Below are 26,503 nucleotides of genomic sequence, written 5' to 3' on the forward strand. Positions count from 1 at the left end.
CTGACTTGAGTTCTGTATAAGAGCTTTGTATCAATTAGAAATGTTTAAAATTGAGGCAAAGCTTCCTATGAGGTGAGAATCCCCCTTCCTGGAGGGATCCCACCCCCAGGGGCAGGAAGACTCCACTTTGTCTTACAGATACATACCACCATGCCTTGACTGAGCTATTGCAATGGGTGATTTCCAAAGTTTCTTTAAGTTCTAAAATTTGATGGCTCAATCTAATACCCATCTGATAATGTAATTTAGTTCAGTGCTTCCATTAGCACTTGAAATGTGTTGTCTTTTCTGCTTAATTAATTTGCCTGGATCACATCCCATTATTTTCATTGTTCAGCAGTTGGAAAATGGACTGATTTTGATCTTGATTATACCAACATGAAAGGAGTGATTCTGAGGCCTTCTTTAAGTCCACATAAAGTTCAAATGCTCATCAACAGCAAAAGCTTCGGTCTCTGGGTTGCCAGCACAAAGGCAGTTCATATTTGTAACTAAGGAATGCTTATGTGAGATTGTGAACTTTTGAAGATAATAGCAGTCACGAACCACGAAATAAAGACCTCTTATCTGAGTCAGCTGAATCATCCACATGTTCATAAAACAACTAACTGAAATGGTAAAGCAATCTTGTGAAATATTAAAAAAAAAGGATAATAGAACCTTCTACTTCCAAAAAATGATATTGCTAGTTATATTGGCAAATAATACTAATTTTCCTAGGAAAACTGCTTATTTTCTGGTGTATCATTAGCAAGTCAAGTAGGAACCATTATGGTTTAACAAAATGATAATGTTGGCTCCAGTAACTAACTCATATTTTTGAGTTACTGAGGATTATTGGTTCATCCTTGTCATGCCTATGTGTTAGGCAAGATTGAAACAATGGGAGTGAGAGCCTGAGATGGGATTACAGCCCAGAACAAGAATTTATAAGCTGACTGTCCAGAGTGAATCATGAAAGAGTCTATTAGCCACTGAGTATCAACATGAAAGATGTAGTCTAGTCTGAAGACTTTAAGGTCCTGTAGGAGGGACCAGACATATAAGTCAATAGCTGTAAGTGACAAGGTGGCCAGTGATATGTGAACTAGGATAACAAGGCATAACTTCTCTGTACTATGTCATGGAGAGCTTAGGGGATACTGGCAATTACAGAGGTCTTTGATGTAATATGTTTACTTATAGAAACATAGCTTGCCTCCATGCCTCATAGTTGTACCTTGAAGCTACCATATAAACAGTTGTTGCATGGGAGGTTTACTTCTGCTGGAATGAGAACCGAGGCACCATTGTGGCACCCAGACCCAGAAAACCTGCAGTTTTGGTTACCCCACATTTTTCTTTTTTGTGTTATGTTGTGTCACATTGTCCCAAGGCTTTCCTGCCACCAGTTGTCTGCCTGTCCAGGTATAAAGCAACAGATAACCAACAGGTTAGGGTCTTAGAGTGAACAAGATATGTGGTGTGACTTTGCACCTTTATCTCACTATAATTGCCAAGCCTAAATCTTGGCAAGATGACAAGCACCCAGGTCACTATCTATGGCAGGATTAGGGCAGCCCCAGCATGAGGTTACTCCTTTATTCATGCTTTTAATTCAAACAAGGAAAGTAATTGAGAGACCACTCACTGGAATGATTACAGTTGAGCTAAGTAGTTCCAAACAGGGAGACACCGTTAATCAGCTAATGATTGTATTTTGTGGGAGAAGTGTATCAGGGTGAAAATATAGGCAACATAAAGAAAGCGACTAGTCAACCCCACAATTAATATACATGATGGGGGGGGGGGAATGTCTGCAGGCTGCCATCAACCAGGACACGAATGGCTTTCTTTTCCAACCCAAAGCACTGGACTCGGTTCTTTAAGTCTTAGGAAGCGTAGAAGTAATTTTACTGGAAATTGAGTTGCAAGGAACCAGATGGTATGTATGCAGGGAGGGAGGTTTTTCATAATACAGAAGAGGAAAGGTGAAGGCTGGAATTAACGCAGTGATGGTGGTGAAGGTGAAGTGTGGAAAAACATTTTTTGTGTGTCTGTTTCCTGTCTGGAAAAGACTGCTAAGTTTGGGCAGTCCCCAAGTGGGAAATAATGGAGTTTTCTTGAATACCCAGGAGAAGGTACTCAATGTACTAAGTCACTCTGTTCTCTCAACAATGAGAGAACAGATAAATGCATTATCTCCTTTAATCCGCACAGGAACACAATAACCGCAATCTTGATTAAGAACATTGGTGAAGGCTAAATAGGAAATAAATAGAATGGCTGAAATGTGAAATTGAGTTTGCCTCTAAAGACCTTGCACTCTTTAGCAAGAAAAATGGGGGAAAAAATGTTTAGAGAGAGGATAGTTCTGTCAGTTGTAGCATGTTGCATCCTTCCCAGACAACCACATGTACAGAACTACTTGTGTTAAATTATTTTCTTTGTCTCCAGAGCTTGAAGGGGATCTTTAGGATGTGAAAATTTACAAGATTCTCAGTACCATTTCATCATTGAAGGGGTGAATGTTGATGGGGATGAGTGAAGAAGATTCTTGTGAAATCTGGTACTGATGGGGCAGATATGATGATGAAAACTATCAAACCATGGAAGGTTTTTTTTTAAAGATTTATTTTATTTATTTGAAAGATAGAGCTACAGAGAGAGGTAGAGACAGAGAGAGAAGTCTTCCATCCAATGGTTCTCTCCCCAGATGGCTGCAATGGCCAGAGCTGCACCGATCTGAAGATAGAAGCCAGGAGCCTCTCCTGGGTCTCCCACATGGGTGCAGGGGACCAAGTACTTGGGCCATCTTCTGCTACTTCCCCAGGCCATAGCAGAGAGCTGGATCAGAAGAGCAGCTGGGACTCGGACCAGTGCCCACATGAGATGCCCCGGCACCTCAGGCCAGGGCTTTAACCCACTGCACCACAGCACCAGCCCCCAAATCATGGAAGGTTTTTCTGAACGATTCCTGCAGGGCAGGAATGAGGAGGGACAGGAATAGGGCAGAAGCGAGAGACCAGATGTAGACCCAGGGACAGTCTGAAGAGGCCAGAAATGGAAAGCCTTGAGAAAGAACTTTAGGTTGTTATGCCCAGTTCAGTCGTCCCCAAAGACCACCAAGGAGCCCATACCCCTGTAAAGCATACATTGCAGTTCCAGGCCTGGTCTCTCAATCAACACCGACGCAGCGGGCCTGAATTGAGAGCCCTGACCCTTCAGTTAACAGGATTTTTATAGGGTTTTCAGAGACATTCTATACATCATGGTACCATTTAGCAAATCATCTCATCCCATGGGAAATTCAAAGGACATCTCCTAGAATTGATTAGTGCATCCAGTGGTGGGAACGGACCTACTAAAGGTGGTTGGATGGCTTTGGGGTTGATGCCTTTTGAATTGATTGGCCGAAGTATAGGGTCCAAGCTGATGGGGTGTATGTGCCGAACTGTAGGGTCTCAGGTAGCTATCAGTCACCTTACCTGCCCTGAGAAGACACCAGGAACTCTAGGTATTTCTGTTATCTGGTCAGCCCTTCAATTGAGGAGTCAAGGATGAGCACCTTCTGTGTAGTTAGCACGTTTCTGTACGCAGGGACCAAAACCAGATCCAACCTAAAATGCTATCCCAGTTCAGAAGACTGATCTAGTTCCATAAAGTTTACATTACCAAGTCAGTTTTGTTTTCAGCAGACTTTTTAAAAAGAGCTTGGAAAACATGGACATAAGGAATAAATATACCCTTATTCCTCTGAAGAGATTTCCTTAGGTTTATTTATTTATTTATTTTTTAGTCTGTCTAGTTTTGTTTGTTTCTAAGTTATTTTGGAGATTTTCAGATTAACTTTGTTAACACATTTATTGAGAAAGCTTTTTTTGATGATATATATGCAAACCAGGTTTATTCACAAATAGAAGATTCAATTATGTAGTTATGATTTTCTTACAGATTTTTTTAGCTGTACGTACCTTCTATTTAGAAGGCAGACATTAGTTCCACAGTCACAGATCTGAGTAGTACAATTCCTTCAATTCTTTTTTGTAAGTTTCTCTAAATATAACTACCAGAATTTACTGAAGACTAACCTTGGGGACTTGAAAACAAAGAAGGAAGACATGGAAAAAAAATTATCCTTTTTGTTTCCAAAGCTGTATTGTGCTTTTATTCAGTTGAGGCTGGAGACTTCAGTGACACTCCCTGATAGGTACATAGAAGTCATTTGAATGAGAACAAAAGAGTGATGTCAGTGGAGGTGCCTTGACACGCATCTCAGCCTTTCATATTTAAAACATTGTCTGAACCTGTAAGAACAATATAGGACCAAATGCCGAGCTTGAATGTTTTTTTCCTTTGGTTAGTAACTCTAGTGGGAGAGAATTTTTTGTGTGTAATAAGTAAAACAAACAAAACAAAAATGAGTAAGTGCTCAATGGAGGAAGTGGAAGAAAATATAAAAGTAAATAAAGCACACACCCAGGTGGTTTGTTTCAAATCTGCAGGAAGGGGCAGGGAAACAAATGGAGCCTTGGGCTTTGAGTCCCCACGTTTGGAACTCAGAGCTACATTTTCTTTGACACTGTGAACAAACAGCTTAGGAATTGTCTCTGATGATCTTTTTTGATACTGGTTTCATTCCATGTGTCTCAGGACACTGAAAAGCAATCATAGATTAACTTGTCTCGCTGTAATTACTATGTGGCAATGTACTACTTTTAAAACATTTTGACTTCTTATATATCCGATTTAAGCATAACTGGAATTCAAGTTTATATATAATTTAAGTTTATATATAGGTTCAATCAAAGAGCTGAATTTTCTTTAAAAAAAAGAATTTATTTATTTGAAAGGGAGAGTTACAGAGAAAGACAGAGGGACAGACACAGAGAGAGAAATCTTCTTTCTGCTGGTTCACTCCCCACCTGGCTACAATGGCCAAAGCTGGGCCCATTGGGAGTCAGGAGCTTCTTCTTCTGGGCCTCCAATGTGGGTGCAGGGGCCCAAGCACTTGGGCCATCTTCTGCTTTCCCAGGCACATTAGCAGGGAGCTGGATCAGAAGTAGAGCAGCCGGAACTCAAACTGGTGCCATATGCTGCCATATGGGTCTGGCACGTGCTGCCTATTGTGGCCATCTGGGGAGTGAATTAGCAGATGGAAGACCTCTGTCTCTTCCTTTCTCTCTGTAACTCTGACTTTCAAAATAATAAATCTAAAAAAATTCACCAAGGGCTATGCCAGCACTGCAGTTGCCTTGCCTGCTATGCACAGCAGTGGCCCCAAGCTGAATTCCTTTAGAGATTATAGTTATGGAATTACTCTCCTGGTTTAAGTTCATCTCATAAAGCATTGTTCATGACAGGTGTTTCCACAACAGCATAGCATCTTTATTTATTCAGGACTTGTGTTTGGCAGAGACTAACAGGAAAGCAGAATAATGGGAAGCCTTTATAGTAGGGAAAGTACTGAGTTAAATTTGACCTAAAGATCTCTCTGTATGTAGTGAACTGCAACCCAACTTAGCATGCAAGCAAACCACAATCTAACTTAACGGTATATTCTTCCAGCAGGTAGCTGAGTCTGGGCCAATCATAGCTGCCAGACTTTCAGCCAGTTACACTGCAAACTGCTAAATCATGTCCAAATAAGGCAAATGCTGCACTGTCATTCATCATGCTAACTCTTTTTTTTTTGTCTATAAGTACCACCTGCATATATTACAGAGTGAAGCTCACTGAATCCTTAATGGTTCAGGGTGCTGCCCAATTCATGAATCATTTCTCTGCTCAAATAAACTATGCTAAAGTTAATTTTATTAACATATTTCTTTTAACAAAGGGAAGGCTTCAGTATGCCCTGATTGGAGGCAGTTGGCCTGGTCTGGCTGTAAACAGGTCAGCTAGAAGTGGTACATCCTGTCACTGGCTAACCATGCATATTTGGCTTTCCCAAGTTATTACTAAGTTAGATACTAGGGAAAAAATTGAGGAAGTTGCCAATTATCAGTCAAGCTTTTATTGTTTGGGGCTAATTGTTATGGAGAGTATAATTTGGCTGTCCATAATGGTTGTTAAAGATAGTGGTCTGACTTCCTACAAGTCTGACTTGAATTTAGGAGATTGGCTGTCTGGATGGGTTACTGTAGATAACAGAGTTCTAATTTTATATGTAACCTGGCAATATTCCTTTTTATATACTATTTCTACTGATCTCTAGACAAATGTAGGAAGACTGAAAAATTTGTCATGGGCTGGAGCCAGCATTGTGGTATAACAGGTTAAGCTGCCTCCTGCAGTGCTGGCATCTCACATGGGTACCAGTTCATGTCCCCAATGCTCTACTTCCCATCTAACTCCCTGCTAACAGATTGGGAAAGAAACAGTAGAGGATGGCCCAAATGTTTAGGCCCCTGCTACCCACATGGGAGAACTGGATGAATCTCCTGGCTCCTGGCTTGGGTCTGGCACGTGCTGCCTATTGTGGCCATCTGGGGAGTGAATTAGCAGATGGAAGACCTCTGTCTCTTCCTTTCTCTCTGTAACTCTGACTTTCAAAATATATTTAAATGGATACTATTTTTTAAAAAATTATGTGACACTTTTTAGGTTTCAAAATATTTAAAATGTAGAATACTGTTAGAGTCTGAAAGCAAAATCCAATAAGATTAACAGGGTTGGCCTTATCTTCATTTCATAGTTAAGAAAAACTGAGACTCTAAAAGAAGAAACCAGATGCTGTGGGTCATCAGCCAGGGATGCAATACCCAGGCCTTTCACATTTCTAACCCAGGCTGCTCAATATATTATAACCTGTTCTATTTCTGTTCCATAGATTCAGACAATTGGATACCAGAGTGTGACTTTTTTATTATCACCTTGCTGAAAAGTGATGATTTGATGAGTATTTGAACCTCAATGTAAAGAAAACAAAATGCATATTCGTTGAGTTGTTTTTGTCATATTTTCACTACAGCCTTTCTCAAAAATCCATTATTTGAATTAAAATTTCAAACCTAGTGAATTTTACAACTTGTGATGATTAGATAATCAGATTTTTGAAAATACTGTTAGCTCCATGCCATTTCAATATGTTTATTGTCACTTGATATTCTTGTCCCAGTAAGAATGTTATATTTCTAAATATTCTTATTTCCTTTATCACAAAGATGCCCGAGTAGTTGGGAAGTCTACTGAATTAATCATTAAATAAATTAAGCAGCTATTAAGCAATATGCTAGGGGCTAAGAAAAACCCTCATACCTTATGACTACTTTCAAAAGACTTTTTGGGGAGAGCAGTTACAGAAAAAGAAAATATGAGGTTGTTTCAATGTACAGATTTGCATAACCCTACAGAGGTGGTGACATGGGTGGAGCAGGCTTCAGAAGATATTTAGAATGCTAAGTGAATTAAGTGAAGACAAAATACATGGACGTTCAAAGCAGGGGTAAAAGTAGCTTTAGAAAACAGCACTGTTTTGGGGGAGCTGGAGTGGGAAAGAAGAAGCTATAACCCATTTAGTGCTGTTCTTTGAATACAGTAATCACCAGAGATTGACAAAGTAAGAAAGGAAGGGAAGAGAGGAGGATTGGAAATTCTTGTGGGCTGCATTAAAGAGCTTAGACATTATTTTGTATATAACAAGGGGCTTCTGAAGGATTTTAGTCAGAGGCACAAGATGATCAAATTTACAATTTAATCAGGTAATGTTGGCCGTATAAAGTGCATGTGCTTTGGGAAATCAAGGGCACAGTCAAGGAAATAAATTGTTATAATTCAAGGGAGTTGATTAGTGCTTGAACCACAGCAGCTGAGCCAGACATGATACAGAACAGAGAAGAAAGGAGAAGATCTTTAGGACTAAAACCTGCAGAATCTTCTAGTTGATTGATTTGCAGAGTAGCAGTTAAATGGATAAACAAGCTTCTGACTTGGATGGTGAGCTGGGCAGCAGGAACCATAAGTTCAGTAAGAAATGTTATTCACTTTATTTGTGAAATGTTAAATTTGTGTCATCCATGGGGCATCCGATGAATTCCTCCAATAGGTTGTTGGGTAAATGAATCTGAAACTAAAGAGATTTATCTGGGTTGCTGATAAAATAGTTAGAAATCACTAGCAACTTATGATTGCTTGGGCAATCCTGGAGGATAAAAATCACAGGAAGTTTCTACGTAGAATGAGGACAGCCAATGTGTAAGGGACATGTGGAGAAAGAAAAGTATGAATGGTACAGAAAAGGTACTAGACATAGAACACAACACAAGAAGATAGACCATCCTTGAAGCCAAGGGAACTGAAGATAGAAATAATTGCATAGTAGAAGAGTTGTCAAATGGCTGAGAAATATCTTCTGCATTTGCCAACTAATAGGCACAAGGTGAACTTAGCCAAAGCAGATTTAGTAGAGTGGTTAGGCTGAGTTCATGCCACAGTGAGCAGTGAAATGAATAAAAAATGTGCAACTAGAGACTAGCATGAAGTGCTCATTATGAGGTTTCTTTGAGATGAGCACGAGGGAAAAATTCTAAAGTAAAAATCCAGTGACATACATTTTTCCATAGACAAAACTGTATTTCCCAGAAATATGAACCTAAACACCTTAGGGGAAAAAAAAGATCTCAAGGTTTTATGTCCCTAGTTTATTTTAATGTTGCAATCTTCAACACAAGTCTGTTTCCAACAATATATTGAAAGCATTTTTTAAATTTATTTGACAGATAGAGTTAGACATTGAGAGAGACAGAGAGAAAGGTCTTCCTTCCATTGGTTCACCCCCCAAATGGCCGCTACGGCCGGAGCTACACTGATCCGAAGCCAGGAGCCAGGTGCTTCTTCCAGGTCTCCCACACAGGTGCAGGTTCCCAAACACTTGGGCCATCCTCCACTGCCTTCCTGGGCCACAGCAGAGAGCTGGACTGGAAGAGGAGCAACCAGGATTAGAACCCGGTGCTCATATGGGATGCTAGTGCTGCAGGTGGAGTATTAATCAAGTGAACCACGGGGCCAGCCTCAAAAGCATTTTTGAAAATCAATCTTGGCCGGCGCCGTGGCTCAGTAGGATAATCCTCCACCTAGCGGCGCCGGCACACCTGGTTCTAGTCCCGGTCGGGGCACCGGATTCTGTCCTGGTTGCCCCTCTTCCAGGCAAGCTCTCTGCTGTGGCCAGAGAGTGCAGTGGAGGATGGCTCAAGTGGTTGGGTCCTGCACCCGCATGGGAGACCAGGAGAAGCACCTGGCTCCTGGCTTTGGAACAGCGCAGTGCACCGGCTGCAGTGCGCCAGCCGCAGCGCGCCAGCCGCGGTGGCCATTGGAGGGTGAACCAACGGCAAAGGAAGACCTTTCTGTCTCTCTCTCACTGTCCACTCTGCCTGTCTCGACTTTTGTTTAACAGAATGCACTTTTGGTTATCCACACAGAGTCAACAGAGGAGCTGAAAGTCCGAAGCCACAGCACGGAGCCATTACCAAAGCTGGACAGCAAAGAGAGAGGCCACCATGGGGCATCTTCATCCAGAGAGCCTGTCAAAGCTCAGGAATGGGATGGAACACCAGGTGCACCTGTAGTCACCAGTCGGCTGGGAAGATGCTCCGTGAGCCCCACCTTACTGGCAGGAAACCACAGTTCAGGTAAGGATGATGATCTTCCCAATAGCCATTCTTCACGGTCTAGAAACCAGTTTCAAACAATTATCAATTATCACTTAGATAACCATCACCACCTATATCTCCATCTTCATTCAGAAAGGCAGAATAAATAACCCTGCATAATAGGAATATAACAAAATATTGTAACACTCTGGTGTACCAGCAGTCATGAAAATGATAGATATATGTTAATGGTGCTTCTTGGAGCCATACAATTTGTAGCCCCAACAACTTGAAAAATTTGTACTAGATTTTTCAAAAAGCATAATTTATGAAGCTTGGTTGATTTGGAGTTTATTTCTCCTTTGTTTCAAAAAAGTTTTTAGGTAACTGTAAAAAAATGCACAGACATTAAGGTTGAGGAGAGAATTGTAACAAAGATGATTTGCAGGCAATCCAGAAAATAGATAGGAGTGAGAATAGATAGTAGTGAGTAGATAGTGGTGCATTAGAGAATAGATAGTAGTGAGCTGAGGACAGTAACAGGGTATTAGGTATGGCTCTAAGTCTCCAAATCTGAATCCAAACAGACATAAACTTTTAATCTAATGTACCTTTATATTTCACAAATTCAAATTAAATCTGCAATGTAATTTTGCATGGCTACTAGATAAACATTATGAAACACAGTTTTTAATAAAAGCAGTTTATGTTTGCTTTGAACTGATTAATCTGTATGTTACACTCACAGGTAACTGTCAGTTGAAATAAACGACAAATATGAAATTGTGTGCCATTTTCAGGTTTCTATTCCTTAAGGGTGTTAGGCTCTGAAGAAAAGAGAAATTCTTTAATGCTCTTTTCAATTCTGGTATCTATTTTAGGAAGCAATTTACATGAATTTAACTTGTAATCTGTGTGGCAGTCACGCACAAGTTAAAAGCAGAACAGGATGAATGATCTCTGGGCTTGGCAAGGGCATTTCCTGGAACAATATCTAGGTGGGCAAAGCAGTGACTTCCACAGACTTAATATATAATTTTTAAAAGAAGATTTATTTATGTATTTGAAAGACAGAGTTACAAAGAGGCAGAGGCAGAGGCAGAGAGAGAGAGATCTTCCATTCACTGGTTCACTCCCCAAATGACCTCAACATCCAGGGCTGAACCAGCTGGAAGCCAGAAGCTTCTTGGTCTCCCATGTGGGTTCAAGGGCCCAAATACTTGTGCCATCTTCCCCTGCTTTCCCAGGCACATTAGCAGGGAACAGGATCAGAAGTGGAGCAGCAGGAACTTGAACTGGCACCCATTCGAGATGCTAGCACTGCAAGCAGTGGCTTTACCCACTATACCACAGGGCTAGTCCCTTAATATGTCATTTAAAGCTTTGGTGATGGAGCAATAGAATGTATCTTTTGGATACATAACTTTTTAGTATGTGTTCAAATCTGGCAGAAGGAATGTTATGTGAATTTAGCAGAAATTTCTATATATATATATATGTTGATTTTAATTGACACATGAAAATTATATGTATTTACGGGATATCTTGTGATGTTTTGATCTATACAGCATGTAATATTCAATTCAGGGTTAAGAAATATATCATCACGCATTCACCATTTCTTTATGGTAAAAACAATCAAATTCCTTTCTTTTAAATTTTTAGAAAAGAAATATATATATAGTACATTCCTTAAAACATATATAGTACATTCCTTATAACATTGATATCACAGACACACAATAGAAACAGAATGACAGAAAAAGAGACATGAGGTACAAGAAGCAGGAGTTGGAGTGATTCACCTTGAAGACAGAGCAAGGAGCCATGAGCCAAGGAATGCAGTTGGCTTCTCCTGGAAATTTCAAAAGAAACCATCACAGCCTTGAGCTTAGCCCTAGTGCAACTTATTTTGGACTTCTGAGCTCTAGAACCACAAGCTCATAAACATGTGTTGTCTTATCATGTTTGTGATAGTTGGTTGTAGGAACAGGAACCGAACACAGGTTGCTACTCCAAAACACAAGTTCCATGAAGTGGATCATGTTATCTTCGCAATATGTCTCACATCTCATGATTTCTCAAGACCTCTGACACTAAGACATAGTCCAGGCTGTGCTTTTCTTTTATTGGGAATGTAGTGAGAACTCCTGGTTGGTCTTCTTGCTTTTTCTCTTCACCCCTACAGTCTATAGCCCACAGAGCAACTAAGCAATTTTCTTTGAATATAAGTCCCTTTCCTGGAGCCAAGGCAAATCCAAAGTTGACTCGAGATCATGTGCCATCTGGTCCTGAGCTCCACTTGGACCCTATCCCAGTCATTCTACCCCTTGCTCTTGTAACAAAGCTTTTCAAGAGTATTTGATGCCATATATGGTATATGACAGAATAGGACTTCAAAGGAGGAGACTGATCAAGGCTGAAGATAGGAAATGATTCATGAAGGAAGTGGGACTCAAGGAATTTTTTCAAAAGATCTATTTTATTTATTTGAAAGGCAGAAGTACAGAGAAATGGGGAGAGATAGAGGAAGAGAGAGAGAGAGAGAGAGAGAGAGAGAGAGAGAGAGAACCTTCCACCTGCTGGTCTACTCCCCTAGTGGCCACAACAGTCAGAGATGAACCACACCAAAGCCAGGAGCCTGGAACTCAATCCAGGTCTCCCATGTGGGTGGCAAGGACCCAAGCACTTGGGCCATCTTCTGCTGCTTTCCCAAGCACAATTGCAGGAGCTGGATCAGAAGTGGATGGAGCAGCTGGGGCTTCAACTGGTGCTCATATGGAATGCCAATATCACAGGCAGTGGCTTAACCCATTACACAACAATGCCAACCTCCAAAGAATTTTTTAACATATGGATAATAAAGGGGGAACAGTCTCCCCAGGAAATGTAAATGACCTAGATGAAGGTGTAGTTTCAAGGAAATATAATAAGCCTTGTGTGTCAATTTGCCAGGTCAATGACTCTTCTCAACTCTCTGCAAAATATTTCTGTCCTTCTAGGTTGTGACAGCCAGGACTGAAAACATAAAAGTGTGACAAGGATTATATGTACTGAGTGTTCTATACCACATTTTCTGAAGATTAAACTTTAATGATGTTATCCATTTTGATAAATATCAATTTTGTGTTAAAAATTGATATCAGTGTTCAATTGAGATTTAATGATTAGTTTTGAGCTGATTAGTATTTTTAAAGAATTATATAAATATATGCCAGTTCTATCCAAAATATATGGATAATGTATGCACCTATTATGATCAAAGGCATATTTTATAAAACCTAAAACTGTTATGTGACAGTTGCTGTCATAGGATCTGAGAGTACAATGGTGAGTACAATATCCTTGCATTTAGGCGCTCAAAGTCTGGTATAAGAGATAAAAACAGGTAATCATTTTATAATGGATGTTTTGGTCGGGATTCCCCAGAGAAAGAGAACCAAATGATAAATACAGATACACAGTAAGAGGATTATTATGAGGGACTGACTCAAGTAATTACGGAGGTTTAGAAGGTCCTCAGTTTCTGTCTGCAAGCTGAGCACCTCAGGTTACCATTGTATAGTTCCATTCAATGCCTGCTAACCAAGGCAATCAAAGGTGTAAGTACCAGTTTGAGTGCAAAGGTTCAAGAACCAGATCACTGATGTCCCAGGGCAGGAAGAGAGAGTACCCTGACGCTTCTTCCTCCTACTTGTTCTATTCAAACCCTCAAGGGACTGGGTGCTGCCCACAAGGGCGGGTGATTTTCAGGCTAAGGATTCAGGTATTTATCCCTTCACACCTTCACAAATCCATCCAGACACTTCTAGAAATGAAGTTTTATGAGCTCACTGGGCACCCGTTGGCCCAGTAAAGTTGACATATTCAAAAATAATTCGTGAAGCAAAAGAGAAATCAGGTCATTCTTCCTGGGAAAATATGATTTTGGTGACAATAATCAAGGACTTCTGGTGGATAAAATAATAATTGTTTGAGGAAGTAATGTTTGAGCCAGCACATGAAACACAGCACTCACCAGGAAGAAGGAGAAGAAATATCTTTCTTCTGGGTGAAAAGAAAGCCCGTGGACACAACGAAGGACTGTGTGTGTGAAGGATGAGGAAAGACAGACTGCAGGGATTTGCCTGTGAACAGAAGTGTTTTCAACTGTAAAGAACAATGAGCAGTAATGGCTGGGTGAGCTCCACAGCGTCAATTCCAGAGGCAGGCAACTCTGGGTAACTTGCAAATGTCAGATACGTCATTGAAGGCCCAGGAACTTTCCATCCTTCCTGTTCTGCTGCTACCATGGATAATGGCTCTGATATGCTGGCCACCACAGTTAAGGGCATTGTGCCCCAGTCTCCTCTCCCTGTCATCTCACCTGTCGGAGCTGGGGACTGCGTCACCACACCCGTCATCACTGAGTGAAGGGGAATAGCATTTCCCTGAGACCTTTTCCCATTAAATAGAGAGGCCAACTTACAGCTGGACGTGAAACCTATTAGCAGGGGTGAGGGGGAAATGGTTGTCACACAGGCCGTGAACATGAGGGCGGGTTTTGAACCTTATGTGGTGGATGTTTTGTAGTTTTCTGTTTAAAGATAGGAGTAATGTGACTCAGTGTGGATTATTCAAGGAAGATGTGATGATGACAAAAAGGCTTTAAACCTGAGTGACGGGGAATCCATTTACTAATTTAGAGGTAATGTATATGAGGTGTGCCACGTGATTCAGGATGGGCAGCCAGAACCTTGCTCCTGACTACGCTGAGTAGCATGTACTCTGAGACGGCATCCAGGGAAACACAAACATTTCAGTATGGGTGACAGAATAAGAATCTGCAAGAGGAATAGAAATGCGAAAATTAAATTTTACTGAACACTAAGTAAGTCATGGTATCTTTAAAACTTTGATACAAACCTAAGAGACTCTGAGTATAAGCAGAATGTATACAACACTTTCATTGTCTTCTGCTTCAAACTCCCGGAGCACCTTTTCCAGTATACGGCATCAAAAATCCACCCTCCTGAGTTTTTCAGCTCTGTTTGTGGAGCGGGAAATTGTCTACTGACCAGAAGAAATAGCATGCATATTTTTAGCGCCTCGCACTCCATTTTAGAGTCAAAGGAGGTAGACAAAGGTGAGGAAGAAAAGATTTTTGTTTAGTTTTTGATCATTGAAATTTTCCATATATACAGAAATGTTAAACAAAGGGGCAACATTGAGTCGCATTTACAGTGTGGCTCAATTCAGTTTCCTATGTGAAGGTGAAGCCCAAATTAACGTAACTGTGGCTGGCGTGTTTAGTCTACACTTCTCCCACTTTTGAGAGGAGAAAGTGAGGGAAGAAGAAAAGGAAAATGTTGTGTGCTTCGGTTTAGCTGAGGAGAAAGCATTTATAATGTGCCCATTCTGTGCTAGGAGCCGTCACAGTTCCGCCAGCGAGCAATGAACAGAATGAAGTGTCTGAAATCTATTCACCTTTGGTGATTTTAATCTGGGGAGTCCTCTTTGGTGGCTCCTTGAGGAGAGCACTTTGAACTTGCTGTTTTGGAACAGGAATGAATGGGTCAGAATTCGCTGTTTCTCCTTCTCTTCTCATTTCCTCATTATTGTTTCCTTGTCATTGGGCTGCTGATCTGCTATCTCCCTACCAGAAACACTGGGGCTGGAACTCTAACCCACTTCCCTACACAACATAGGTACACAACTCTTGTTCCCACCCCACTTATTTTTAAAGATTTATTTATTTATTTGAGAGGCAGAGTTACAGACAGAGAGAGAGAGGAAGAGATAGAGAAGTCTTCCATCTACTGGTTCACTCCCCAAATGGCTGCAATGGCTGGAGCTGGGCCAATCTGAAGCCAGGAAACAGGAGCATCTTCTGGGACTCCCAGATGGGTGCAGGGGCTCAAGCACTTTGGCCATCCTCTGCTGCTTTCCCAGGCCACTAACAGAGAGCTAGATCACAAGGGGAGCTGCTGGAACACAAACCAGCACCCATATGGGATGTGGGAGCCGGAGGCGGAGGCTTAATTTACTATGCCACAGTGCCAGCCCTAGACCTCTTGCACATAATGCTAGAGAGGAGATTGTGCTCAGAAAGTCCCGTCAACTTGCTGCCTCTGAAATTTACTCTCTCTCACTCTGGGTGTGTATCTGTGTGTGTCTCTCTGTGTTTCTCTTTCTCTCTTCTGTGGGTATGTGTCTTTTTCTGCCTGTGTCTGGGTCTCTGTCTCTCTTTCTGTCTGTCTCTATCTCCCTCATATGCATACCAACTTCTACCAGTCACAGACTATTGCTTTACCAAAAGTAGTTCAGCCGCTTGAAATGTTTGTTCCCAATAGCTCTTCTGAGGAATGGAGGAGTCGCTGAAGTAAAGCAAACGTGTCAGGAGATCTCAATTCTAATTAACGTTGCCACTGGTTGCTGTGTTATTTTATTAAAGTCGCTGTTGTTTAGTAAACCAGAGATTCCCCCAGAGAGAGATTTTTGACTCCAGTGGATAACTGGGACCCAAATGTTTTTGAAAATAATGGAAAAAATTGGGGAAATTATACACATAAATGTGATATGAACAAAAGCTCAAATTTTAATCACTGAATCAATTAGCAAAGTTTCCAAGTATCTTGTATCCAACTCTATATGGTTTCTGTGGTACAAACACCATAGGCCATATAAAATATGGCATCAGCCACTCAGATCTCTTTTGTGTATTTATATGTCACAGAACTATCGAATGTAAATTAACCAAGTTAAACATGTGATTTTACTATTATCTAATATTTACATTTATAATCATTCAGAGAACGGAAAATTAATGTTGCCTTGAAAAATGGTAGAGGACTTAATAGGAGATATTGAATCTTAAGCCAGGATTAAATCAGATCTTCTTAAATATCATCATTATTTTTATTATCTGTTGAGCAGAAGAATAGATAATTTTCATTGTGGGATAAAGGAAGCAAACAAAAGCTGGAAGCAGACCTCTCCTGGCTTGGCCCTCTCAGGTTAGCCTGAATATAGATGCAGTTTTGCGAATAAACTCAAGAAGTCTTGTCTTATAAGCAAAATGGCATCACACACACACACACACACAACGATTAGCGTAAAATGTGACTCTACACAAGAATGGAAATCCTATCAATGAAAGGAGCATTGATTTTTTTTTAATCTGGGTTTTGATAGTTTGACTTGCTCTCAGCTGTTCTGAGAGGGTCCATGAGGAACTGCAAGCTGTGGTACCTGCAGAACAGAGAGGTACGTAAGCAGGTGAGGCAGAGGTGCCTTTCTTCAGAACAGACATGTTTTTGCTTACACAGGTACACATAATGCATAAATACATCACTATACATAATGCCACAAAGGAAAATGTTCATTCTGATGTATTTTGGGACTTGAAGCCCTTTTGGTCCAAGTCATATATTCCCACTTTTGTTAGAAACATGGATATGGAATATATGGGGGTCATATCTTGAAAAGGTTTATGGAAATGCACATTATGTTTTAGCTCCTTTTTTTGCATGAATTTTTTGAGGCACACTTGGATTTCTACATTAATAGGGAAATCCGTTGCAAGTTGGTGGAGGTCAGGATGTCATGATGGAGATGCAGGTGAGCTGGAGAGGACTCCTCAGGGGACAGAAGCTATGCAGCACCAGCTGATGCTACCATGAGAAATGCTTGCCTGAAGCTCTCAGATTTAATTGCTATTTTGTACAATCTCCCAATTTTTAAATACGGCTCCATTTTTAGTAAATACTAGTTAAATAATTCACTTTCTCTGATTGGGTACAATCTGAAGGCTGCCAATAAGCATTTTCTGGTTTGCAAAATCAAGCAGTGATCATTAGGTAGAGATGTGGATTTGATGGAGAAAAAGGTGCCTGTAAATCTACCTTGCTGTGCTGCCTTTTAGTTTCCAGAAGTGGTAGCTGCTTGAGAAGACTGTGTTAGGGGTAGAAATGGGAATGAGCTAGAGGATGTGATTTTGGATGATAAGAAGTGGGGATTTCTTATTTGTAGAAGAGAAAAGGGGGTCTGGAATTCTGCAAATATAAAGACCTTCATCATGCTCGGCAAAGAGTTAAGACCTGTTCCTGGGAGGGAAGACACGTGGGGTCAATTTTGCGTGGTGGTTCCAGTGAAACTGGACTTCATGCATTGAGGTTCCATCCTCTACAACTGGAATTCTGTGCTTTGAAGGGCTGTTGTGTTGGATAGTAGACTTGTCATAACCAGCATGAGCTGAAGGCTAGAGGGGCCATACTGTATATTGTGTTCTGGGCTCCTTTTTTTTCCTGATCAATTGTCATTTCAGATTCGGCCCTTTATATCCACGTGGGGTCCCGTGCAGCCAAATTCAAAAAAGTGAAAGACATATATGTATTTGGTTTCATTTAAAAAAAAAAAGAAGTGTGTCATTTCTTGCATACCACATTTGTGGGATAAATTTTGTGCTAATTATAAATGAATCCACATGTAACATAGTACTGAGCACCAAAGTTTGGACAACCCCCAAAAATCTGGATTCAAACCTTGGTTCCATTTGTTATTAGTTGATGATTTGGCACATGTCCTTTCCTCTCTCTGAGCTTCCTTTATAAAAGTTGGATGATAACAGTAACTAATTTGTTGATACTATCGAGAATTAAAGGTGAGAATGAAATGAGATAATGTATAGCACATTTAGCATGGTGTCTGAAATACAATGAAATTTAAATAAATACTAGTCTTCACTACGATTTCTGATACCTTACAGAAATGTTTGCAGCAGAGCAGAGAGAGTCATGGGAATAGATTGATGATGAATAGTTTCCTATAAGAAGTGACATTTCACCGGGGCCTAGAATTGAGCAAAGCTTAAAGAAATGAGGTAACAAACCAGTGAGCAATGTGGATCATTTTGCTGTGGATGCTGAGAGCTCTGGCTACAACATGATACTTTGCACACCTCTAACTATGGCTCCTAAGGCACTTGTATTTATCATTCATGTTCTGATGACCTCTTTGAAGACTGGAAGAATCTAAAAGATATTAGGGTGTCAGTCAAAGGACCAAGAGCCGAGACCATGGAAGGAGATCTGACGGAAAGGAGAGCGCTTGATATGAGCAGCACAAAGCTAGGATTCAAGGGCTGAAGTGAATTGAATCTAAGGGTGCAATCTTTATATATTGAATTGTTATATGATTTATAAGAAACATACTTTCCTTTTGAAAATTCTGAAATATTACTTTACTCGATAACACTGGAAATACCGACTAATTTTGCTGATAAACTTATAAACAGTGATAACCCAAAGGCATTCCATTCGTATTTCAGGCCCTCATGTGCAAGAAAAGAACACAAGACCAGAGATGTGAAACCCAGGCAAGCAGCATGGGATCAGGCAGCAAAACTGGAAATTGTGGAGTAGTACTTATGACAATAATTCCCAGTAAACATAATACATCTATATAGCCATTTTTAGTGCAAGCAAGCCATTCTTGGAAAAATGTCAACAAATTAATATTTTGGTGATGATGACTGGAAGAAATCATATAACATTGCTGTGGCTCAGTTTCTCTATCTTTACAGAAAAAAAAAAAGAAATTTCACTCTATAGGCAATTATGAGGGTTAAATTTTAAAAGGCTTGAAAATGCCTGTTACAAAGCTTGTTGATAATTGCTAGCAGATCAAAGTTTATTCTGTTCCCATTCAATTTTATTAGAAGTTTATGTTTTTTCCTAGGACTGAAAACTGAATGTATCCTTTAGAAAGATCACAGCTTGTAAATATAATGTGATTTTCTTTAGTTACATGAGGTTTAACTGATTATGGGATTACTCTATTAAAAACAGCCTATACTTCACTTATTTTTGCATTTTTCTTTTTTTTTAAAGATTTATTTATTTACTTAGAAGGCAGAGTTACAGAGAGGCAGAGGCAGAGAGAGAGAGAGACAAAGGTTTTCCATTTGCTGGTTCACTCCCTAAATGGCCTCAACGGCCAGAGCTGGGCTGATCTGAAACCAGGATCCAGGAGCGTCTCTCAGGTCTCCCTGAGACCCCATGGATGCAGGGGCCCAAGGATTTAGGGCACCTTCCATTGCTTCCCCAAGCCATAACAGAGATCTGGATCAGAAGTGGAGCAGCCAGGACTTGAAAAGGTGCCCATATGGGATGCCGGCACTGCAGGCAGTAGCATTACCCACTATGCCACAGCACCAGCCCCATTATACATTTTTCAATAGAGATTTTAGGTTAGCATGATGGCCATTTTTAGATCCCTTGGTATCTGCGTTTGTAGATGAAATTTGGAGAAAGGATGAGACAAACCTTAAGATTTGGTTGTTGTATTATACATAATTATTGAAAACTGTCAATCTTTAATGTTTTTCTTCTTCTTGGTAGCAATAAATGGGGTTTGAAATCGTGTTGGTAAGGGCAAGGGGTCACAAGAAAATACTGATATCTGTAAACATACATATTTTAATGAATAAATATCTAAATTGAGGTTTGTACATCTATTCATTCAGTCATGCATTCCTTTTGTGTTTATATTCTAGCAAAAGCTGATCCAGGCTCTACTCTGTGCCATGTATCGAACAAGTGCTAGAACATCAGGGAAGTATGGGATTTCAGAGCCCGGCAAGGAAAGCAGTTAATAACACAGTACATTTTTCTCATTGTTTTGAAGGGGGTATGCTGGGTATCATAACAAACCAAGAACACTCATGTAATTTGTTCTCTGGCTGCAGGGAAGGGAATTCAAACAGGCTTCCTGGAGGAGGAGCCAGACCAATGTAAGGGAATAAGGTATTCCTTGTAGCTCACTCACAGCAGTACAGATGAGAAATACTTCCTTTTGGACCATGAACAAAACTAAATGAGAGTCAAGTTAAGGCACTGGGTTTGAGGATGTCATTATAGTAGGTAATTGAGACAAATACCATGGTCTGTTTGAATTTGCTCCCACCAATAAAATATTTTATTATTATTATATCATAAAATTGGACAATGATGAGTAAGTAGAACATTCTTAACACACAAAAAGTGAAAGCCAAAAGTGAAATTCCTCTCTCCCCCTCCTCCTTCACAATCCCACTTTTCAAAATATTATGTGTAGCAGCCAGAGTCCTGTCTTCACAGTTTAAAGCTAGGCATTGATAAGGACCACACTTTCTCTGTTCTCCGTTGTATTCATCTCTTATGCAACAGGAGCAACACACCAATCTGGCAGTTTGGGAATTTACTGTAATTTGAACTTAGCTGTAGGAGGTTGAGTAACTTCCTGCTTGGCTCTGCTTCAGCCCCAGGCAGCTGTGGGCTTCAGCATCTACAGCCCTCTGGGCTGTCATTCCGAACAGTCTGCTTATGCACCAGCAGACACTTCTTCACATCTGCTCTCCTTCCAGTCCTAATTGGGTGCTTGGTTCCTTCCTTGGGGAACATTTGCCAGCTCCTGCGGCTCGATTTTTCTCACTGCTTTCTCACTCTGGAGTTTCATTCTCCCTTTCAGAATTCTAGTAGTAAACACATAACAGAATTCTCATTTGGAGAGTAATGTCAGTCATTACCCCCTATAGCCCCACTTTTATTTCTCTGTGGAAAACTGTGACTTCATCTGGCTTGAGTTTGTGATCACTGGAGAAATTCTTTAATTTGCATTTCTCCTGATATTGATAGAACGGCTCTGAGACACAATCAAAAAAAGAGAACTGGGAGTGAGCTAACAATTTTTAACAGCTAAAGTATGTTTTTATAGAGTTTCAATGTAAATAAACAAAGTTTAAAATGCAAAGGATAATTTCAAAATAATAGAAGATAATTACTCTCACATTCCAAGGCAAAAAGTTAGATCACAGGCTGAGCTTGCAAGGGAGGTGGTAAAAATGAATGTTGTCCTTAACTGAACTCCCATTTTTAGCCTAGGAAAGGGGTTTGAGGCTGAGAGTTAGAAACTTGATATTACAGAATTTTAGATAGCCTGTTTTAGGGGTGTATATGTGCTTGTACATACACATGCGTGATGAGACTCCACCCCCAAAGGAGGAGGGGAAAAAGTGCTTCTCTAGTGGAAAATCAAAGGACAGAGACTTTATCTCTTCAAGTCTGATATTGTTTTTTTTTTTTTTTAATTTTTTTCTTTTTTTTTTTTTTTTGACAGGCAGAGTGGATAGTGAGAGAGAGACAGAGAGAAAGGTCTTCCTTTTTGCCGCTGGTTCACCCTCCAATGGCTGCTGCAGTCGGCGCATCTCGCTGATCCGAAGCCAGGAGCCAGGTGCTTCTCCTGGTCTCCCATGGGGTGCAGGGCCCAAGGACTTGGGCCATCCTCCACTGCCTTCCCGGGCCATAGCAGAGAGCTGGCCTGGAAGAGGGACAACCGGGATAGAATCCAGTGCCCCAACCGGGACTAGAACCCGGTGTGCCGGCGCCGCAAGGTGGAGGATTAGCCTGTTAAGCCACGGCGCCGGCCCAAGTCTGATATTGTTTTAACAGTTTGGTGGACACAGCAGGAAAAACGTCTGGAAGATTGGCTGAATGGTCTATGATTACAGAGCAGAGAGCCGCTGGGCAAGCAACAATCCGACTGCAGATGATTGGTTCAAGATGTGTGTAAGGGTGTTTCTCCTGCATCAGCTTAGGTCTGGGACAGAAACTGCAGGGTGCCTAAGTGAGGGGACTGCCTGGAGAAGCAAAGGCTTCTGAGACCTGACCCAGAGTACCCAGAGGATGCCTGGTGAGGGAGGGAAGACAAGAGCATACAGCCATGAACCGGTCATGGAGCCCTTCAGGTACACCTGCAAGCACCCCAGAGAGAAAGCTTTAGTGTCAAACACTGGCTACAGCCAGGGAGGGAGAGCCACCAGTTCATGCCCAACCTCTCAACAACCTTCCTCACCCTCCCCTCTACTCCTCCCTCCTGCTTCTGCCCTAGGGAGAGCAGACATTGTGGAGGGCAAAGTGGGGGCAGACAGATAAGAACAGGCCCATTAGACAATGTCAGAGGCCATCTCATTTGCACCGGAAACAGGCCCAACCTTGAAATAGTGCCCCAAACCTTTATTACTAGAAGCAATTGGACATTAAAATTGGGACTTAAGTAACACTTTTTGCCATCTGAAGAAAATGAAAGATTTTTAATTATCAAAGTGCAAAGAAAAGTTCTGAGATTTAACCTAGGGCTTACATAAAGGGCAAGAAAAAATTACGATGCCCCCCCTACCCTACCCCCAAGCAGGTTGGACCTGACATATGAAAGTAAAGAATAAAACACTTTTCTCATTACATACAATGTCTTCTGGTTCAAAAGAACACTTAAATACACAAGTTTAAGGAAGACAGAATCTGGTGTAATTGCAAAATTTGCTCTGAGATTATTGCAATTTATATTTAACCTGAGTTATGTACTTTAAGCTTATCATCTGTGAAAATTGGTTAATTTTATATAGTAATGGGATATCATTGCCCTTGATTTAGTACTGTTGGATTTTTCACTGAACCATTATATTCTTATTCCCTTTTTCTTCGTCCCAACAATATCAGACTAATATGTTGTATGTTTATGCCATGCCTTAGCTTTAAATATATGCTTATATGTGTTGCCTCATTTTTTTTCACAAAAACCTACATGGATGGGCATGTATCATGGTCTGATTGTTTCTATGACAGAACAGAGACAAATAGACAAGTCAAGTTAACTGCCCAGTGACTCATTACAGTATAATGAATTCAAATTACTATATGGACTTCAGGTTCTGAACCCTAATATGACTCTCTTTCTGTGATTTAATTAGGTTTGGTTTCCTTATTTTTACCTCTATGCTCCTGATTTCATTTGCTCTTTCATTCATTCATCCATTTATTCATATGTTTCACTCAGTATAAAATTATCAACCATTGAATATATACCAGTGGCAGAAATTGTTGTTAATGGCAAGAATAAAGCATGTACTTGCAATCCGTAAAGAAAGATGCTCAGGAAATCCACCCAACACTTCATTTAGTGCATGGCCAAGGGACTAAGATCTCAGGTAAATTAAGAGGAAGAGCAATTAAGAGTGAGGGCAGAGGGGTTGTCAGGACCCTGTAGTGCATTGATCCACACATAGAGAGGCCAAAAAGAGAACAGAGAGGAAGTTGAGAAGCTATATCTGTGATTTGAGTCTTACTTGAAGATGACGGGAAGCCACTTATGGATTTGTGTGATCCATTTACAGGGTCAGCTAATTCATTATCATGTGAAACCAAAAAGAACAGAATTATGAAGATATGAATGCCACCCAAATAACTCACCTCATAAACACAAGGAAGAAATATTTTCTCTGCTCTAGTCCGTGGAATCTCTCCATCCCTACAACTAATTGAAAGGTGTTTATAACTGATTGTGTCAGCATATAAAAAAAAAAAAGAATTCTAGAGTACCTAGAAAAACAATATTACACTCTGTTTTTGTTATTGTTTTTCAGAAAAAAAAATCCAACACTGGGGCAGATATTTAGCCTGATGGTTAAGACACCAGTTAGGATATTCCCATTCCATATCGGAGATCCTGGTTCAGGTCCCAGCTTTAGCTATTGATTCCAGCTTCCAGCCAATGCTTTTACTGAGAAGCAGCTGGTGATGGCTCAAGTAATGGAGTCCCTGTCATCCACATGGGAGATCTGGATTGAGTTTCTTGCTCTGGGCTTCAACCTGACCAGCAGGTTGTGGGCATTTATGAATGAACCAGCAGATGGGTGTTCTCCATCTGATTCTTTCTTTCTCTCTCACTCTTCCTGTTTCTCTGCCTCTCAAAAATTTAAAAATCAGCAGCTGTAGTTGCGGCGCACCTGTGACAACAGTGCATACTAGAGGAGAAGATGACTTCTGGCTTCAAGGAAGGAGCTTGATTTTGGTTGATTCTTTAAAAATGATTTATTATTTATTTGAAGAGGAGAGAGAGAGAGGGAGAAATCCCCTCCCTTGGTGTACTCCCCAAATGGCAGCAGTGGCCAGAGCCATTGTGGTTTGAACCTTTTAGCTAGGAACTCCATCTGGGTTTCCTATATGGGTGACAGGGGCCCAAGCACTTGAACTATTTTTTGCTGCTTCCCCAGGTGCATTAGCAAGGAGCTGGATCAGAAGTGGAGTAGCCAGGGCACCTTGCTAGTTGGCTTTACCCACTGAGCCACAAGACAGCCCCTTGATTGATTTTATATAGTAATGGGATATCATTGCCCTTGATTTAGTACTGTTGGAGTTTTCACTAAACCATTATATTCTTATTCCCATTTTCTTTGTCCCAGCAAAGAGATTTGCTAAAGTTGCTGGAGCAATCTGGAGTTAAGGAATTTGGTGATATGTATCCTGCCTTGAGCCACATATTGATTTCAACTCAGGGTCTTCCATGATTGATAAGATTTGCTAACTACTTATTACCATATTACCTCTATATAAATATATTACATGTGCACATGCACATCTTTTTCCTTAAATTTGATTTTCATAAGACACATGCATGGAACATTATACTGTATGCTCTATGGATGCCCTGAACACTACCAATTCAAAAAATGCAACTTGATAGTAAATGCATTCTTATTATAGAAATTCTGAATTTCCAACTTCTTTTTGATCCTGTTGGAGGAACAATAATTAAGCAGCATCAACAACTTAGATAATACAGAAGGTGCCTTCTCACATGCTTCTCAGTAAAACTTTAATCCCGCTTGAGAAGCATGAGATCAATGGGCTGGCTCCCGACTTCAGAGCAGACCACCTGAGCATTTCCCTGCAGGGAGCAGAGCTCCACCCAGAGTTGTCTCAGAGGAGTGCAGTCTGCATTGCTTCTAGTCGGCAGCTGCTGACTTTCCTTGGAAAGGCATGTGGATACAGTGCATCAGCAGAACTCCCAGTGAATGCACTTTATGTGTCTGTAAAAAGCCACGAAGATGTCACAAAATAGCAGGCTCAGTCTGATTTAGGCCAGGTATGTACATAGACTAGTTCTGGAAGCTGCATAATCTGAACAGAATAGGAATCAAATAATGTTCCTACTGCCATCTTCTGTCCAAGACAGGTACTACAAAGTCCTAATTTTTTTTTTTTTAACCTTATGCTCAGTTGAAAACTAGTCAATGTATTTTAGCATTTGTGACTGCAAACATAAAGAAAGAAAAGTAATGAAGAAAAATATCTGTTATGAATATGAATACACAATTATATTTTAGGCTGTCTTCACTATTTAAAATATGATTTAGAGTAATATATTCAATTAATACTTATGAGAGATCTGTTTTAATGTTTTTCAGGGTACATACAGTGGGAGAAGGAAGCAGCATGGTCCCTAATTCTGAAGGGGCAGAGAGCTTCACAAAGGAGGAAAGGGAGGGACAGAGGAGAGGAACAAGTTCCCCTGGCAGGGGCGAATAGCAAGACTAACCACACTCCCAGGCACGGGGTTTGAGGCCAACAGAAGGCTGTGAGGCAGAGGCAGGGTTGCAAATGAGGCTTCTTGTGCAAGCCGATCCATGTGCACTGTTGCAAGGAAGCAGTTTGAACATTATTGGTGTAAGCAGAAGGAGCTGAAAGGTTAGGTTTATCTTTCAACAATAATAGCTAACATTTCTTGAGATCATATGATGTTCCAGTCACTGTCATAAAATCTTTATGTTTATTATCTTACTTGATTTTTATAATAATCTTATTATATATATGCCTTTGTTTTTTCTTATTTCACCTGTGAGCAAACTGAAGTTTAGCAAAGTCAAGCAAACATCCTTTGTCTGTAAGTGATGAGTTTTGCATGTTGAACTACTGCACAAGTGTGAACTCAGCTCTGACCTGCTGACTCAGGTCACATGTCCATCCCTGAACCAATCAGTGAGACCAGGAAGATGGGTTGATTGATTGGACAGAACTGAGTCAATTCATAAGACCACTGTGGGGACTGAAGTTGATTTCAACCCTTCCTATGGGACCCTA

General features: G+C 40.6%; 1 protein-coding gene across 1 annotated transcript in view; it reads left to right on the plus strand.

The window, feature by feature from the left end:
• The window catches only part of NYAP2 (neuronal tyrosine-phosphorylated phosphoinositide-3-kinase adaptor 2), a 286,714-nt gene that overhangs the window by 205,017 nt on the left and 55,194 nt on the right, over positions 1-26,503 (plus strand). The window contains exon 4 of the mRNA XM_062202217.1: positions 9,399-9,608. Coding sequence (XP_062058201.1) covers positions 9,399-9,608 — 210 coding nt within the window. The remainder of the gene's footprint in view (positions 1-9,398; positions 9,609-26,503) is intronic.

Source organism: Lepus europaeus, chromosome 1 (genome assembly GCF_033115175.1).
Source record: "Lepus europaeus isolate LE1 chromosome 1, mLepTim1.pri, whole genome shotgun sequence".
Classification (NCBI taxonomy): domain Eukaryota; kingdom Metazoa; phylum Chordata; class Mammalia; order Lagomorpha; family Leporidae; genus Lepus; species Lepus europaeus.